The sequence below is a fragment of the Geotrypetes seraphini genome, chromosome 11 (genome assembly GCF_902459505.1).
Source record: "Geotrypetes seraphini chromosome 11, aGeoSer1.1, whole genome shotgun sequence".
In the NCBI taxonomy this organism is placed as follows: Eukaryota; Metazoa; Chordata; class Amphibia; order Gymnophiona; family Dermophiidae; genus Geotrypetes; species Geotrypetes seraphini.
The window spans coordinates 99,653,677-99,667,849 of NC_047094.1; the positions used below are offsets into that span (position 1 = coordinate 99,653,677).

The 14,173-nt window shown below is 44.9% G+C and overlaps 1 protein-coding gene across 6 annotated transcripts in view; it reads left to right on the plus strand.

The window, feature by feature from the left end:
* The window catches only part of LOC117369215 (piezo-type mechanosensitive ion channel component 2-like), a 209,942-nt gene that overhangs the window by 1,837 nt on the left and 193,932 nt on the right, over nucleotides 1-14,173 (plus strand). For all 6 annotated transcript variants that reach the window (XM_033963416.1, XM_033963420.1, XM_033963419.1 and 3 more), the window contains exon 3: nucleotides 5,471-5,572. In XM_033963416.1, coding sequence (XP_033819307.1) covers nucleotides 5,471-5,572 — 102 coding nt within the window. The remainder of the gene's footprint in view (nucleotides 1-5,470; nucleotides 5,573-14,173) is intronic.

Genomic DNA, 14,173 nt, shown 5'->3' on the forward strand with positions numbered 1-14,173 from the left:
TGCCGTCCTAGCCGCTAACGCCTGCGTTGAGCAGGCGTTAGTTTTTTAGCCGGCCGCGGGGGTTAGCACGTGATGAAAGGACCCCTGTGTGTATTTTTATGTTCAAATCTATTTTATTAAGCAGAAAGAAATACAACAGCAAGAATAACTATGGTTTACATTTTCATCAAACAACCGCGGAGGGCTGGACTCTTATGCCCTCCCCGTGCGTTATGTATAATGCTCATGTTTAATATATTTGTTTTGCACTGTCAAAATCTGAAAATCAATAAAGGATTTAAAATACAACAAAACAACAACAAAAAAAACCTCTTACCGCTGCTTTGCATGGGGTGCTTTCAAGAGCTCAGCCGCAGATTTAGTCCAAGTTTGCAAAGGCGCTTTTCCTCGTCGAAATTAAATGGGACAATTCTGTTAGGGGGAAAAAAAAAATCCAAACCAACCTGGCGCAAACTTTTAATAACTCCGAAGATGCCTGCTGAAAACGAAGAGGGCGATATAGGAAAGGGTTGCTGAAAAGTTCTCAGCCCAACCAACCAACTTCCTAAATTCGGAGTGATTTTGCCACATCTCATTTCGTTTCGTGCCAATTTGCAGAAACGAAATTCTCTGTTTGTTGTTGTTTTTTTTTTTTTTTTAAACATTCAGATCATTGATTGAAGCATATCCATGTTAGGCTGAGAACTGTATAGCACCCCCCGGAAGGCCGTTTATAGGCTTTGCATTCTGTTTGTTGGAGCTGTAGAAGCAATGCGCCCCTTCCCTGGGTTCTGCATCCCTTCCCGACTACGGACTTTTCTGACTGAGTAATCCTCAGGTCAGGAGACTGGGTAAAGTCATCCATTTACTGCTAACTCTATATGCAGCCAGCCAAACTTATTCGGATATCCCTTCCATTTAGGTGAATTAGTTATAAGCTGGCTGAATACCCTTTTTAAACGGACTATTCACATCTTAATTTTCTGCTGTACACCTATTATTCTAAGCTTTCAATAATCTTGTTTTAATGCAATAACTTGCCCATAAAACACTATATACAATAAACCCACATTGTGCCTTGCTGTTGTAGCAGTGATCTGTTCCTTTGGAAAAATCTAAAATTGCTACTGTGTGTTGTGGGGGGGAGGGAGAGAGCTCATATGTCTATTTGCGAAGACAGTCTCTGTTGATATGATGACAATTACTCATATGTAGTAGATGCAGGAGCACTTCGGAATCAGAGTTAATGTCAGCCCTTATAGGCTACAGCAGTGTTCTTCAACCTTTTTACACCTACGGACCGGCAGAAATAAAAGAGTTATTTTGCGGACCGGCAACCAGTGGTTGAAGAACACTGGGCTAAGTCGTGGGCCAGACTCTGCCCATCTCTACCCAATCTCCACCCCAGATCCTGCCCCCCATAGTCCTAATTGTAACACTATTTTTTTCCATTCATATATACACACAATATAATCTTATTAGCAACGCGGACCGGCAGTTGAAGAACACGGTTTTGGGCCTGATGCACGTGCCGGCCCTGTGGACCGGCAAGAAATTTCTGTGGACCGGCACCGGTCCATGGACCGGTGGTTGAAGAACACTGGGTTACAGTATTAATAAAGAAAATCAAATCAAAATCAGGAGGTCAGTTCTGAAATAGAACCTTTTCCGGTTCATAGACATAATCGCGAAAGACAAAGGTGCGCGCCAACAACTGAGCACAAGACGGAAGCACGCGCCAAAAAAATTACTGTTTTTAGGGGCTCCGACGGGAGGTTTTGTTGGGGAGCCCCCCCCCCACTTTACTTAATACAGATCGCGGCGGCGTTGTGGGGGGTTTGGGGGGGTGTAACCCCCACATTTTACTGGAAACTTAACTTTTTCCCTGAAAACAGGGAAAAAGTGAAGTTTTCAGTAAAAAGTGGGGGGTTACAACCCCCCAACCCCCCACAACGCCCCCACAACGCGGCACAATCTGTATTAAGTAAAGTGGGGTGGTTCCACCCCACGCCCCCCCGTTGGAGCCCCTAAAAACAGCAATTTTCTTCGGCGCGCGCCTCCGCGCTGCGCTCAATTGTCTGCACGCGCCTTTGTCCCGGCGCGCTTTTGACCTGACACCCCTTTTCCACTTCTAGGAAACTAAAATCAATCAATCAAACTGTGAACATTATGATGGGGGTTTTGTCTCAAAGTTACTAAATTTTATTGCGTTTTCAGGGAAAGGGAAAATTCATTTATTAAAAAATGTATATACCGCATATAACTATGCGGTTTCCGTATCCCATACATAAAATCGGGTTTCCCTGCGACTGCCACATATAACATAAAGCATTTCAAGACACTTGTCCCATTCTTAAATTTATTTATTTCATATTTATTTTTTAAAAATTTCTATCCCGCGTATCTATTTAAGGGCTCCTTTTACGAAGGTGAGCTACCGGTTTTAGCGCACGCAGATTAGCGTGCATTAGCTGAAAATCTACTGTCTGCTTAAAAGGAGGTATAGCGGCTAGCGTGTGTGGAAGTTTAGCACACGCTATTCTACGCGTTAAGGCCCTGACACGCCTTCGTAAAAGGAGCCCTAAGTGTATTGAAATGCTTTATGCTTTGTATGATTATGAGGCCCAAAAAAGCAAAAAAAGGTCCAACCTGATCTGTAGAAAAAACCAACCAGGAACAAACAAAACAAAACCGCAGACTGTGTACAAGATGTAGGCAAAATTTAATATGACAAAAAAACAGTATATAAAACCCTTTTACCAATCAAGGGACCCGACACGGTCCGTGTTTCGGACAAACCTTCGTCAGGGGTCCATGGTAAAAAAGGGGGCTTAAATATGCCACAAAAAATGGAGAATAGCAACGAAATGCCTGTATGTCAAATTCACCGAGAATCGCCGACAGCAGTAAAGCATCTCAAAAGTCACAGTCTGCAGTTTTGTTTGTATGATTATGAGTGCATTTTCCCCTCTCCCTGAAAAGGCAGACAATTAAATCACCGAATGAAAAGACATGCTGTTATAAAATCTTGCAAACAAGTGGACTTCTTGCGGTTCAAGAGCTATCGAACGGCAAATTCAACTGCGTAACTCTGTCTGGATATTTCCGCCTCATCTAACCAGCAACAGTTGTAATTGAATGTCGACTTGAATCGATCAGATCAAAGAGAATCCCTGTATTAAGTGCTCCGCTCCGACACTCGCAGGAATTCTGTGAGCATCGGAGCAGGGTCGGAACATTTAGTGCTCTACCGCGGCTTAGTAAAAAGGAGGGGGGGAGGGGAATGAGATTTAAGGCAGCCGTTTGTGCAACCACACTTAGGGACACAGATCTAACCCCACTTATCTTTTACAAAGCCGCGCTAGCAGCGGCTACATGACAAAAGCCCCAAAGCGGGAAGGGGTAAAACGCGGACCTCGCGGACCTTACGGACCTCGCGGATCTAAAACCGCACGTCCTTAAAAATCAGAGGTCCATACATTGACAAGTCCACCTTCGCTGTCCCTGCAGCTCAGCTCAGGCCCCCAGCTTCCTCGCGGACCTCACGGATCTGAACTGCACATCACATCCTTAAAAATCCGAGGTCCGCGCCATTTTTAGTCTCTGGCTCTGACAGAGCTCTATGACAATTTAACTCTGACGGATCCTAATGCTTTTCCTTCCCTATGCTAGGATCTGTCAGAGTTAAATTGTCATAGAGCTCTGTCAGAGCCAGAGACTAAAAGTGGCGCGGACCTCGGATTTTTAAGGATGTGACGTGCAGTTCAGATCCGTGAGGTCCGCGAGGGAGCCGGGAGCCTGAGCTGAGCTGCAGGGAAAGTGAAGGCGGACTTGTCAATGCACGGACCTCGGATTTCTAAGGACGTGCGGTTTTAGATCCGTGAGGTCCGTGAGGTCCGCGTTTTACCCCTTCCCCCCCCCCAAAGCCCTTTAAATCTCTATGGGCTTCAGGGCAGTTACCGCAGTTGATGTTTATTTAAGATTTGATATACCGCTCCTGCATTTTACTGACCTAAACGGTTTACAATGTATCAAAACTAAAAATAAATTAGGTACTTGACAAAAACGACCCTATCTGTCCCGAAGGCTCACAATCTAGCTAAAGTACCTGATCAAAATATGTAATACATTTCCAAGATCAAAAATCAAAGAAATAGAAATAAAGAAAGAAGATAAAAAAAAATTAAAAATAAAATAAAACAACTTTAAGAGACAGAAAAGTCTCTGAGGCGGCTTGATAGTAAATTCAGTCTGCAGAACCAGGTCAACCGACTGCTACCAAAGAAGCAGGACCAGGAACCACGCCAATGAAGACCACTATGACACCAGTCACCGGACAGGCAAGGCCAGGCACCGCCAACAGCAGACCCCTGAAGTGAAATCTAGTTTCCCTTCGATGTGTCCAACAACGCAGCTGCAGGAGTGCAAGTCTGCCGAGGAGAGGGGGAGAGAGGGCAGCCAATAGTACTGAATCGCGGTAGAAGTTTCTACCACTGCCTGGGGCGCTATATGCTCTGATGCTCATAGGAATTCTATGAGTGTTGGGTCATGGTAGAAACCTTGACCATGACTTGGTTAAAGTGGGGGTGGTGGTGCACACTGGCCGCATTTGAAAATGCTGCACTGGACATGGGTCAAAGTAGCTTTTGCCTCGGTTCAAGCTGTGTTTTTGCAATGATTTTGTCCAATCGGTTTTTAGGATGGGATTAACCAACACTTATTTTAACCTCCTACACAATTTAAACTCTAAGCCCGCACCGACAGGGAAATAACTTGTTCACCTGAATTTATAACACCCTTTGAATTCCTATTTGGAATTAACGCTCCCGCGAACGGGTTACGCAGAACATCCAGAGAAGTGCGTCAAGTGATCCTCCAGGAGAACAGGGCAGGATGGGTGCAAGAGGGTTGGGCTCCGTAGGTAAACCCACAGCTGTATGTCCCCTCAGTATTCACATCCCTAGCCTGTTGGCCGCAGTGGTAAAAGCTCATAGAATTCCTATCGGCATCGGCGCTAATACTGCTTTGGCCGGCGATAAAAAAGCCTAACATAGCTTCATAAAGTAGCAGATAAAATAAAGTAGCAGGAGTAAGAAAATAAAGGGACTAATTTAAAGAAGTTGCATATTAATGAATGAATGATCTCTTTTTTACTAAGATGCGGGTCGAGGTTTCTACTGCGGCCTGGAGCGCTAAATACTCCGACGCTCATAGAGTACCAGATCTTAGTAAAAGGGGGGGGGGGTGTTAATTTATTTATTTATTGGGATTTATTAACGGCCCTTTTTCATTAAGAGGGTCGCCCAAATCTGTTGGATAATCAGGCACGCAAGTATTTTCCCTATCTAACTGTGGTACCCGGAGCAATGGAGCTTAAGTGACTGGCCCAGAGTCGCAAGAAGCAGGCTGGGATATGTATGCTGGGGTCCTACTGCATGTTCTATCCTTACTGCTATATAGTCACTCAAAAGTTTTTTCTTTTTTTTTCTAGGACTGACAGGGACTTTTCTGCAATGGATATATTACACCAGCTTTCTCTTCCTCCTGATTCAGTCATCATTTCAAATTGCCTTTCACTACGTAGAACCTAATGGTAAAAATATAATATAATAGTATGCTGATTTCAGTCTGTTGTAGTACATGTGCTACCCTGTGTGTGGGGTGTGTGTATGTGTGTGTGTGGGGGGGTCAGCGATCACTGGATGAGTGTGTGTGGGTCTGTACTTTTTGTCTGCAGTGGCTATCTGATCACTTTAGATACCTTCTGGGCATTTAGACCTGTTGTTCCATGGCCTAAGTCACAACGTAAAAGTTCCGTCCAAGCAGCCTCATAAAACCTTTGGTTATACTTGCAGTACGACTAAGTCTAGGTCGGTCCATGTCCCGCCCTCACCATTCCTCCTAAAACGCCCCTTTCAGCTCTGGGTGTACAGCAGCAGTAAAAAGGCCTAAGCTGCTTTTAGATAAGTCTAAAACCCATTTCGATTATCAGCACTTGGGCGACCTGTCTTTTTGATCTTCTAAGTGCTGATTTAGGCGGGTTTTTAGATGTATTTTAGAGAATGACACGGGGACCGTTTACCGCGGTAAATCCGCAGTAACGGGGACGTTTGCAACTGGTTTACCGCAGGAATAGAGACGAGACCTTTCACCGCCCCGCGGGAATGGGGACAAGACCTTTCACCGTCCCGTGGAAGCGGTGAAAAGTCTTGTTCCTGTGGTAAAAAAAATTGCGCCTGTGTCAGACTCGGCATCTCCTCCCCAACTCCTCTTGCGCCTATTTTACATTCAGGAGCCAGCCATGCCACGATGAAGACAGAAGGAACCCAAAACCAAAGCCTGAGACCAATGTGATTTGAAGAATAAAATTATCAGACAACAAAAGATAGAAAAAAAATGTATTTTATATTTTGTGATTAGAATATTTCAGATTTGAAATATGTATCCTGCTAGAGCTGGTATTAGACATAACTGAGGACCATAAAGCCCAGGCTGTGCTTCTTTAGCTTCCAGCTAGCTTAGGGCTCTCTCTCTCTCTCTCTCTCTCTCTCTCTGACCAGGGGGCAGTTGCCCCAGTTGAACTCCCCTAACACTATTCCTGCCATGTGTGACTGAAGTATTCTGTTAGCTTGATTTTTCTATGTAGCATTCTGTAGTAATTTGGTTTGTTCAGTTTTCATAATAGTGGAGGGGATATTTGTGAAAGGGAGGGGGAGACAGGGGTTTTGTTGATCCTTGCTCTGTATTATTTGTGTTTATAAAATGATAATTGTACAGAATAGTCTCTTTTTATACTTTAATAAAATAAGTTCAGTATAAAATCATAACTATTTAAGACTTGTGTGGGTGGGATCTGACAATTTGCCGGACGGGGAGCTCATGGGGACGGGGCAGGAACGGTGATAAATTTTCCCCCGTGTCATTCTCTAATGCAGGAGTAGGGAACTCTGGTCCTCGAGAGCCGTATTCCAGTCGGGTTTTCAGGATTTCCCCAATGAATATGCATTGAAAGCAGTGCATGCACATAGATCTCATGCATATTCATTGGGGAAATTCTAAAAACCCGATTGGAATACGGCTCTCGACGACCGGAGTTCCCTATCCATGCTCTAATGTATTTCCATTTCGATTATGAGCCCCTTAGGGTTCCTTTTACTAAACCATGGAAGAGCTTCTGACCATGGGCCAGCAAGGTAAATGCTCAGATGGTCATTCAATTGCTATGAGCTTCGGAGCATTTACCTCACCGGTCCATGGTAAGAAGCTCTTCCGTAGTTAAGTATAACCCAGCGTTAAGTAGTTAAGGGCAACTGTAATAACATCATCAAACAGAATATTAATAGATAAATCAAACATTCAGCCAAGGTGCTGATAATGCACATATTATATAGCACAGCATATCCCAGAAGCATGGTAGATGGCTGATAAAAGCCCTTCCAGTCAACCCAACAGTCAAACTCATCATCAAGTCATGATTAAACCGATAAGGTCCATGTTTCGTCACCCAGTGCCTTCCTGAGGAATCCCCATAAATAGCACACAAAAACCTTTCTCCCCCAGAAAAACAACCAAAGAATAACTGTCCTTTCTCTTTTCATCAGCGGTGGTGAGATTATGGTATTGCTGCTGAAGAAAAGGAAAAAAAAACCCCCACCAGTTGCGGCCAGTGTGTGTTTGTGTGTATGTGGGTGTGCTTCGATACAGTATTGTGTTTTCAGTCACTAGAAAAAGGCAGGTTTCCTGGAGTCCTGCAGAGCTTGCCTGTCCCTCACTATACACTCATTCTGCACCAGGATTAGGTTGCTAAACACACTGCAGCTAAATCATTTCCTTATATCTTGTTTAACTGTATAAACAAGTTCCTGTGGAAGAATAGGGGGTTATCTTCCGCAAATGCTACCATTCCACCTCTATACAGCAGGGACTGCCAGCCCAAGACTGGACAGACTACATGTCCCAGACTGCACTGGGCTTTACAGCGCACTGCTGAGCTACCTTAACAAGGTAACCCTGCTGAGTCGAGGGGCGGAGTTCAACAGGGAAATGTTTATCTGCCACAAAGGAGAATCATCGGGGGGAGGTCCCCAGGAGAGAAAAAAGTCTCGGAAGGAGGGAGTCCCAGGGAGAGAGGGATTTCCACTTTCCTAGCTATAGGCTGAGGGAGCCTTTGGGAAGGTTTTGGACGTGTGCAAAAACCTCCAGGGGTAACTGGTCTCTACTGAAGCAGGGTAAGCCAAGCCCATAAGGAAAATAAATGTGAAAGTGACTTAAGGCTGTGGAAACTAAGCATTTGTTTGGGCCTTTCCTTAGTCTGTGAGGAAACAGACTCGGGTGTCTAGAAAAATAAAAACTTTCTTGTTGTGGCACCTTTTTACAGTGGTTGTTTGTACTGTTTTGAGTGCGTGTGCGCAGTGCTTCGGGTGAGTCTGAAATGGGCTCTGCCACATTATGGAGGCACCACTGCGAGATGTACAGTCTCTGACCCAGAGAGACTGGCCCAGGTACAATTAGAGGCTGGGGACTTCAGTACAGGAAGTTCTGTTTGGTTGTTTCTGAACCAGAAAGGAGACCAGCTCCATGGAAGAGACTGCAGGGATCTCAAAGTCCCTCCTTGAGGGCCGCAATCCAGTTGGGTTTTCAGGGTTTGCCCAATGAATATGCATTGAAAGCAGTGCATGCACATAGATCTCTTGCATATTCATTGGGGAAATCCTGAAAACCCAACTGAATTACGGCCCTCAAGGAGGGACTTTGAGACCCCTGGAAGAGAGGGCAGCGGTAGGCAATTCTGGTCCTCGAGAGCCGGAGCCAGGTTAGGTTTTCAGGATGTCCACAATAAATATGCATGAGATAGATTTGCATCTCGAGGAGGCAGTGCATGCAAATCCATCTCATACATATTCATTGTGGATATCCTGAAAACCTGCTCTGGCTCTCGAGGACCGGAATTGCCTACCCCCGAGTTAAGGTAATGCTGGCTAAGCAGCCGTTATTTTCTCTTGTTTTGAAGCAAGAAAAAAAAAAGAAAGAAAAGTGTTTTTATGTATACAGCTCCGGTATGCTGACAGGTTTAATTAAGCCACTGGTGACACCTGGTAAATCAGCAGAACCTTCTGTGCATTACAGCTTTGAGAAAGTGAGATGTGCTTTAATTACCTCACTGATTTCAGGTGGAGGTAGCTACCAGAGCTCAACAGAGGGAAGAAAAGAGGAAACTTTAAAGCTGCTGAGGGAATTGAATTAGCTGAAAATCCTGGAGTAGGTAAAGACATTGCTTCAGACTGTGCAAATGAGAAAAACACAACCCCAAAAAGAGAGAGAAATAAATGCTTACTCTGGGAATTGGGGCTGCTTCCTAAGAGTAGAAAAACAGTGGGAGTCCTGGAGTGAAGTGCTATACTGGTGAAGGGCTGCAATCTGAAAATCAAGCTGGGTATATGGGAGGAAGAGTGCTGCTCTTATAACAGGGTCCTGGTGAGCCCAGAGAGGCACAAGAGGCTAAGTACCCTGGCATCAGTAAGCCACCAGAGAGGAGTTAAGAGATTGGTTCCAGGAGTGCCATTAAGTCAAAGGAAAAAAAAAGTCTAAAAAGGAAAAGGGGAACCTTATGACCTCCAGGTAGAGGTTAAGTGCTGGTCTTCAGTGCAGCCCAAGAGGTGTGGGAGCAATGACCCTGCTGGTGATTTGGAGAAGACTGAGGGATGGAATCGGTTGTTGGCCATGTGGAAAAACTGCGCTTTAAGTTATATAGTTATTTTATTTGATATACCGTCATTTTTAACAAAAAGTCGAATCAAAGCGGTGTTTAAGGGAGAATATCACACACTGGTGGAAGAGAAAGCCAGCTGGGTAAAAGAGAAGGCAGAAATAGCCTGCAGGATGCAGGAATTGCGAGCCCAAGTCAGCCTGTTAATAGTCCAGAGGGAGGATTCCCAGGCCAGAGCTGAGGCTGCAGGTGCCAATGTGGAACAGCTTCAACGGGAGTTGGCAGCGACAGTGCCAGAGTGGCAACATACCAGGCTGCAGGAACAGCTTATGCAGTCAGTACAGAACAGTGACGCCATGGAAGCCAAGACCAAGGTACTGGAAGAGCTGACGACAAGCTCCAAAGTAATTTTCAAGAGATGTACCTCTGGGAGAAGGAGAGGAAAAATTTAATGATGAATATGCAACAGGAGAAAGAATGGTTGGACGCTGAACTGAAAGCTAAAACAGAGGAAATCTTATCCCTGACCAGAGGAAAAGAACAGGACCTTTGCGAATTAAAGTGTAGTCTGGGCAACAAGGAAGAGGCGATCACTCGAATGAGGGAGCAAGTAACCAGACTGATATTATTGAATGATTGTTTGCAAAAGCTGGTCCAGGACCTGCTTGCTCAGTTAAACGAGACAAAAAAAGCAGCAGTATTGTCTAGAAGCAGGGCAGGATTAATTTGTCGAGGGCCCCGCCCCACCCCACCATGCACCCAGGCGGAAACAGGAAGCTCCGCTTGCACAATTACAGTTCCCATTGCCTTTCTTACCCGCATTGCTTGCTTGTCTTAATTTCTGTCGATTGGGGAGGAGGGGCGCGTTGCCGATCAATGCTGGAGGGGCCCATCGCCGTTTGGTAAAAACAATGTTGATGCCCTCCTTTATCGGGCCCCCCTGACCATTTCGGGCCCTAGGCATGTGCCTACTTGGCCTATTGGTTAATCCTGCCCTGTCTGGAAGCAAGGTTCCAGGATGAGCGGAATTCTCACACCAGCCTTTTTAACCTATGCAAGAGTGCCGCCAAGGACTTTGAAGCTAGGAACATAGGACTCATTTTACTACAGTGCGCTAGGGCTTTAACACGCTACATTGCCCCTCGCGCTAGACCTTAACGCCAGCATTGTGCTGGCGTTGGTTCTAGAAGCATAGCGTGCGGTAATTTCCTGCGTGCGCTAAAAACGCTAGCGCACCTTAGTAAAAGGAGCCCATAGAGTTGACCGAAACCATTAAGGAATTGGAGGAAGAAGTTGGCCACCTCACAGAAAGAAATAATGTCATGTTTCAGCAACTGCTGGAGGCACAGTGCCAGCTCAAAACTCTGAACTAGAGAATGACACGGTGACAAAATTCATCACCGTTCCCATCCCCGCGGATAACCGCGGGAAATAATCCCATGTCATTTTCTAGTGTCTATTTCAACCTCAGTCCTTCTACACCAGCATTCTTCAAAGCAAAGCTTGAGGGTCAGTGGCTGAGCCCATTCATACTCTGATTCTTATGTGAGCCAAGGATAATGAAGCCATTGTGACATCACTGATGTGATTGGCTCTTAGGCACTTTTGGAATGAGGCATTATGACATCACAATATCTGCTCTGGATACCAGAGACTGTCATTCTGTAGTGTCTATCTCAACTTCAATCCTTCTACACCAGCATTCTTCAAAGCAAAGCTTGCGGGTCAGTGGTTGTGCCCAATTATACTCTGATTCTTTCCTCTCTCCTTAAAGAATGCCATGAAGATGGTTTCCCGCGGTTATCCGCGGGGACGGGAACGGTGATGAATGTTGTCACCGTGTCATTCTCTACTCTGAACCAACAGTTTAATCAAATGAAAGAGTGACTACACCAGGAGTTGCTACTAGTTCAAAGTGACTACCAGATGTTTCAGTCTGAAAGTGACAAGGCTGCAGCTTCAAGAGTCACTTTGGAAAAGGAATTTGATGTGCTAAAGCAGAGGCTTTGGAGAGCAGTGCAGGATTTACAGACAATCCAGTCCGGGGAAAAAAAACGGGAAGAAAACCACTGAGGATTTAAAAGGGGAACGAGATGCCCTTATCTGCCAATATGACCACAAATTGAGAGAGACGAGTCTACTAGAAGAACTTAAAAAAGACTTTTCAAGTTCTAAAAGAGAAGCACAAGTTTTCAGAGGAAATGGAAACCAAGATCATTGCTTTGGAATCTGGTTTAAAGGCAGCCCAGGAGATGCTTCAGAGAAATAGTGTCCGGGAGCAACCGATGCAGAGCGAAATCCTGCGAATGGATGAAGACCAAGCCCAAGTCCCAGACAAAGAGCTTCCCTTTTTCCCACACGACTCTCGTCAGTTTAACTCACAATGTCAATTCCAATTTGTACGTCAGCACTTATATGTTATCTGCATATTGTTATCACTTAGCAAACTAAATAAGCGATCCATTAAGTACGAATAAACTTGAACTTGAACTCTACAGAGTGCTGGAAAGTTACTGCAGGCATGCACCCCTGGTATTAGGAAGAGGGTGAATAATGCTACAGTGGAGTTCTCCCTGGGGTTTGCTGTTCACTATTATCCTGTACCAGTGGTCTCAAACTCAAACCCTCTGCAGGGCCACATTTTGGATTTGACGGTACTTGGAGGGCCTCAGAAAAAATAGTTAATGTCTTATTAAAGAAATGACAATTTTGCATGAGGTAAAACTCGTTATAGTTTATAAATCTTTCCTTTTGGCTAAGTCTTAATAATGTAATTTTTAGCTAAAGAGACATATGATCAAGAAACTGTTTCATTTTACTTTTGTGATTATGCTAAACATACTGAGGGCCTCAAAATAGTACCTTGTGGGCTGCAAATTTGAGACCACTGCCCTGCACCTAGGCACCAGGGTGGCAGATCATTGGCAGCAGAGGGGAATGGATCCTAGTCTAAAGATGCTTCCTGGATGAAAGGAAGTGAAGTTCCCCCCAAAAGAATGACTACCGGGGGAGAAGGTGTAGTTTGCCAGAGTGATATGGTTCTCATGGATTTCTTACCAGACAAGTACAGCTTGACCATACTAAGTGGATGCCACTGGAAGAAGCTAGTTTTGGGGCTAAAATGGACTTAAGAGCTACTGAATCTAGTGCAATAATTATGTTAGCTTCAAAGGCCAAAACTAAAAAGAGGGGCAGGGGACCCACTCTGAGGAAAATGAAACCCCCAACTTCTGGGAAGAAGACCTGAGAAGACTGAAACTAGTCGGGGAAAGGACTCTGATATAAACAACCATTGTCTTAACCCAAAACCCAAGTCTACAGACTCAGGTGGCAAAGTATCCAAAGGTCAAGTGTGCCCGACGCCAAAGAAGGTGTTCATCCAGCACTCTCCAATGCTGGAGGGAATCCAGAAAGTGACAGCCAGTAGCCCAATGACTACTGGAGGCTACAGGAAAAACAAATGAGCTCAGCAAAGGCCACAATGGTATAGGCGGGGGCGCCCTTAGAATAAGTATCCCTCAGCCATTTAGGGAGGGTCCCCAAATAGAAGCAAGTGCTCAACCCAGTAGTATTAAACTAAGGGGGATGGGGTGTGGAAGAGTAAGGGGTTATCTTCCGCTAATGCTACCATTCCACCTCTATACAGCAGGGACTGCCAGCCCAAGACTGGGCAGACTACATGTCCCAGACTGCACTGGGCTTTACAGCGCACTGCTGAGCTACCTTAACAAGGTAACCCTGCTGAGTCAAGGGGCGGAGTTCAGCAGGGAGATGTTTATCTGCCACAGAGGAGAATCATCGAGGCGAGGTCCCCAGGAGAGAGAAAAGTCTCTGAGGAAGGAAGGAGGGAGTCCCAGGGAGAGATAGATTTCCCCTTTCCTAACTATAGGCTGAGGGAGCCTTTGGGAAGGTTTTGGACGTGTGCAAAAACCTCCAGAGGTAACTGGTCTCTACTGAAGCAGGGTAAGCCAAGCCCATAAGGAAAATAAATGTGAAAGTGACTTAAGGCTGTGGAAACTAAGCATTTGTTTGGGCCTTTCCTTAGTCTGTGAGGAAACAGACTCGGGTGTCAAGAAAAATAAAAACTTTCTTGTTTGTGGCACCTTTTTACAGTAATTGTTTGTACTGTTTTGAGTGCATGTGCGCAGTGCTCCGGGTGAGTCTGGACTGGGCTCTGCCACACTTGCCTTGAGTTTAGCCTCCCATTTGGTTATCCCGACGAACTCTGTACCGTATAATATCTGCACTTGGACCCTCGGCTAAATGATAAACTGTATTGTAGAAAAGCATTAGCATCATATCTGTTATTTGAATGTTATGGCTTCAAAAGTACAGTGTTAGCTGACATTGTATTATATTTCATTTGAATTTCAGCGCTGTTAATAATTTTATTTCTGAAACTGTTTCATGGCAGTTCTATTATGAAATTTCAATTTGCTGATTTTGAATTTACTTATTCTATTCTATTAAATTAGATTCTAAGTGGAT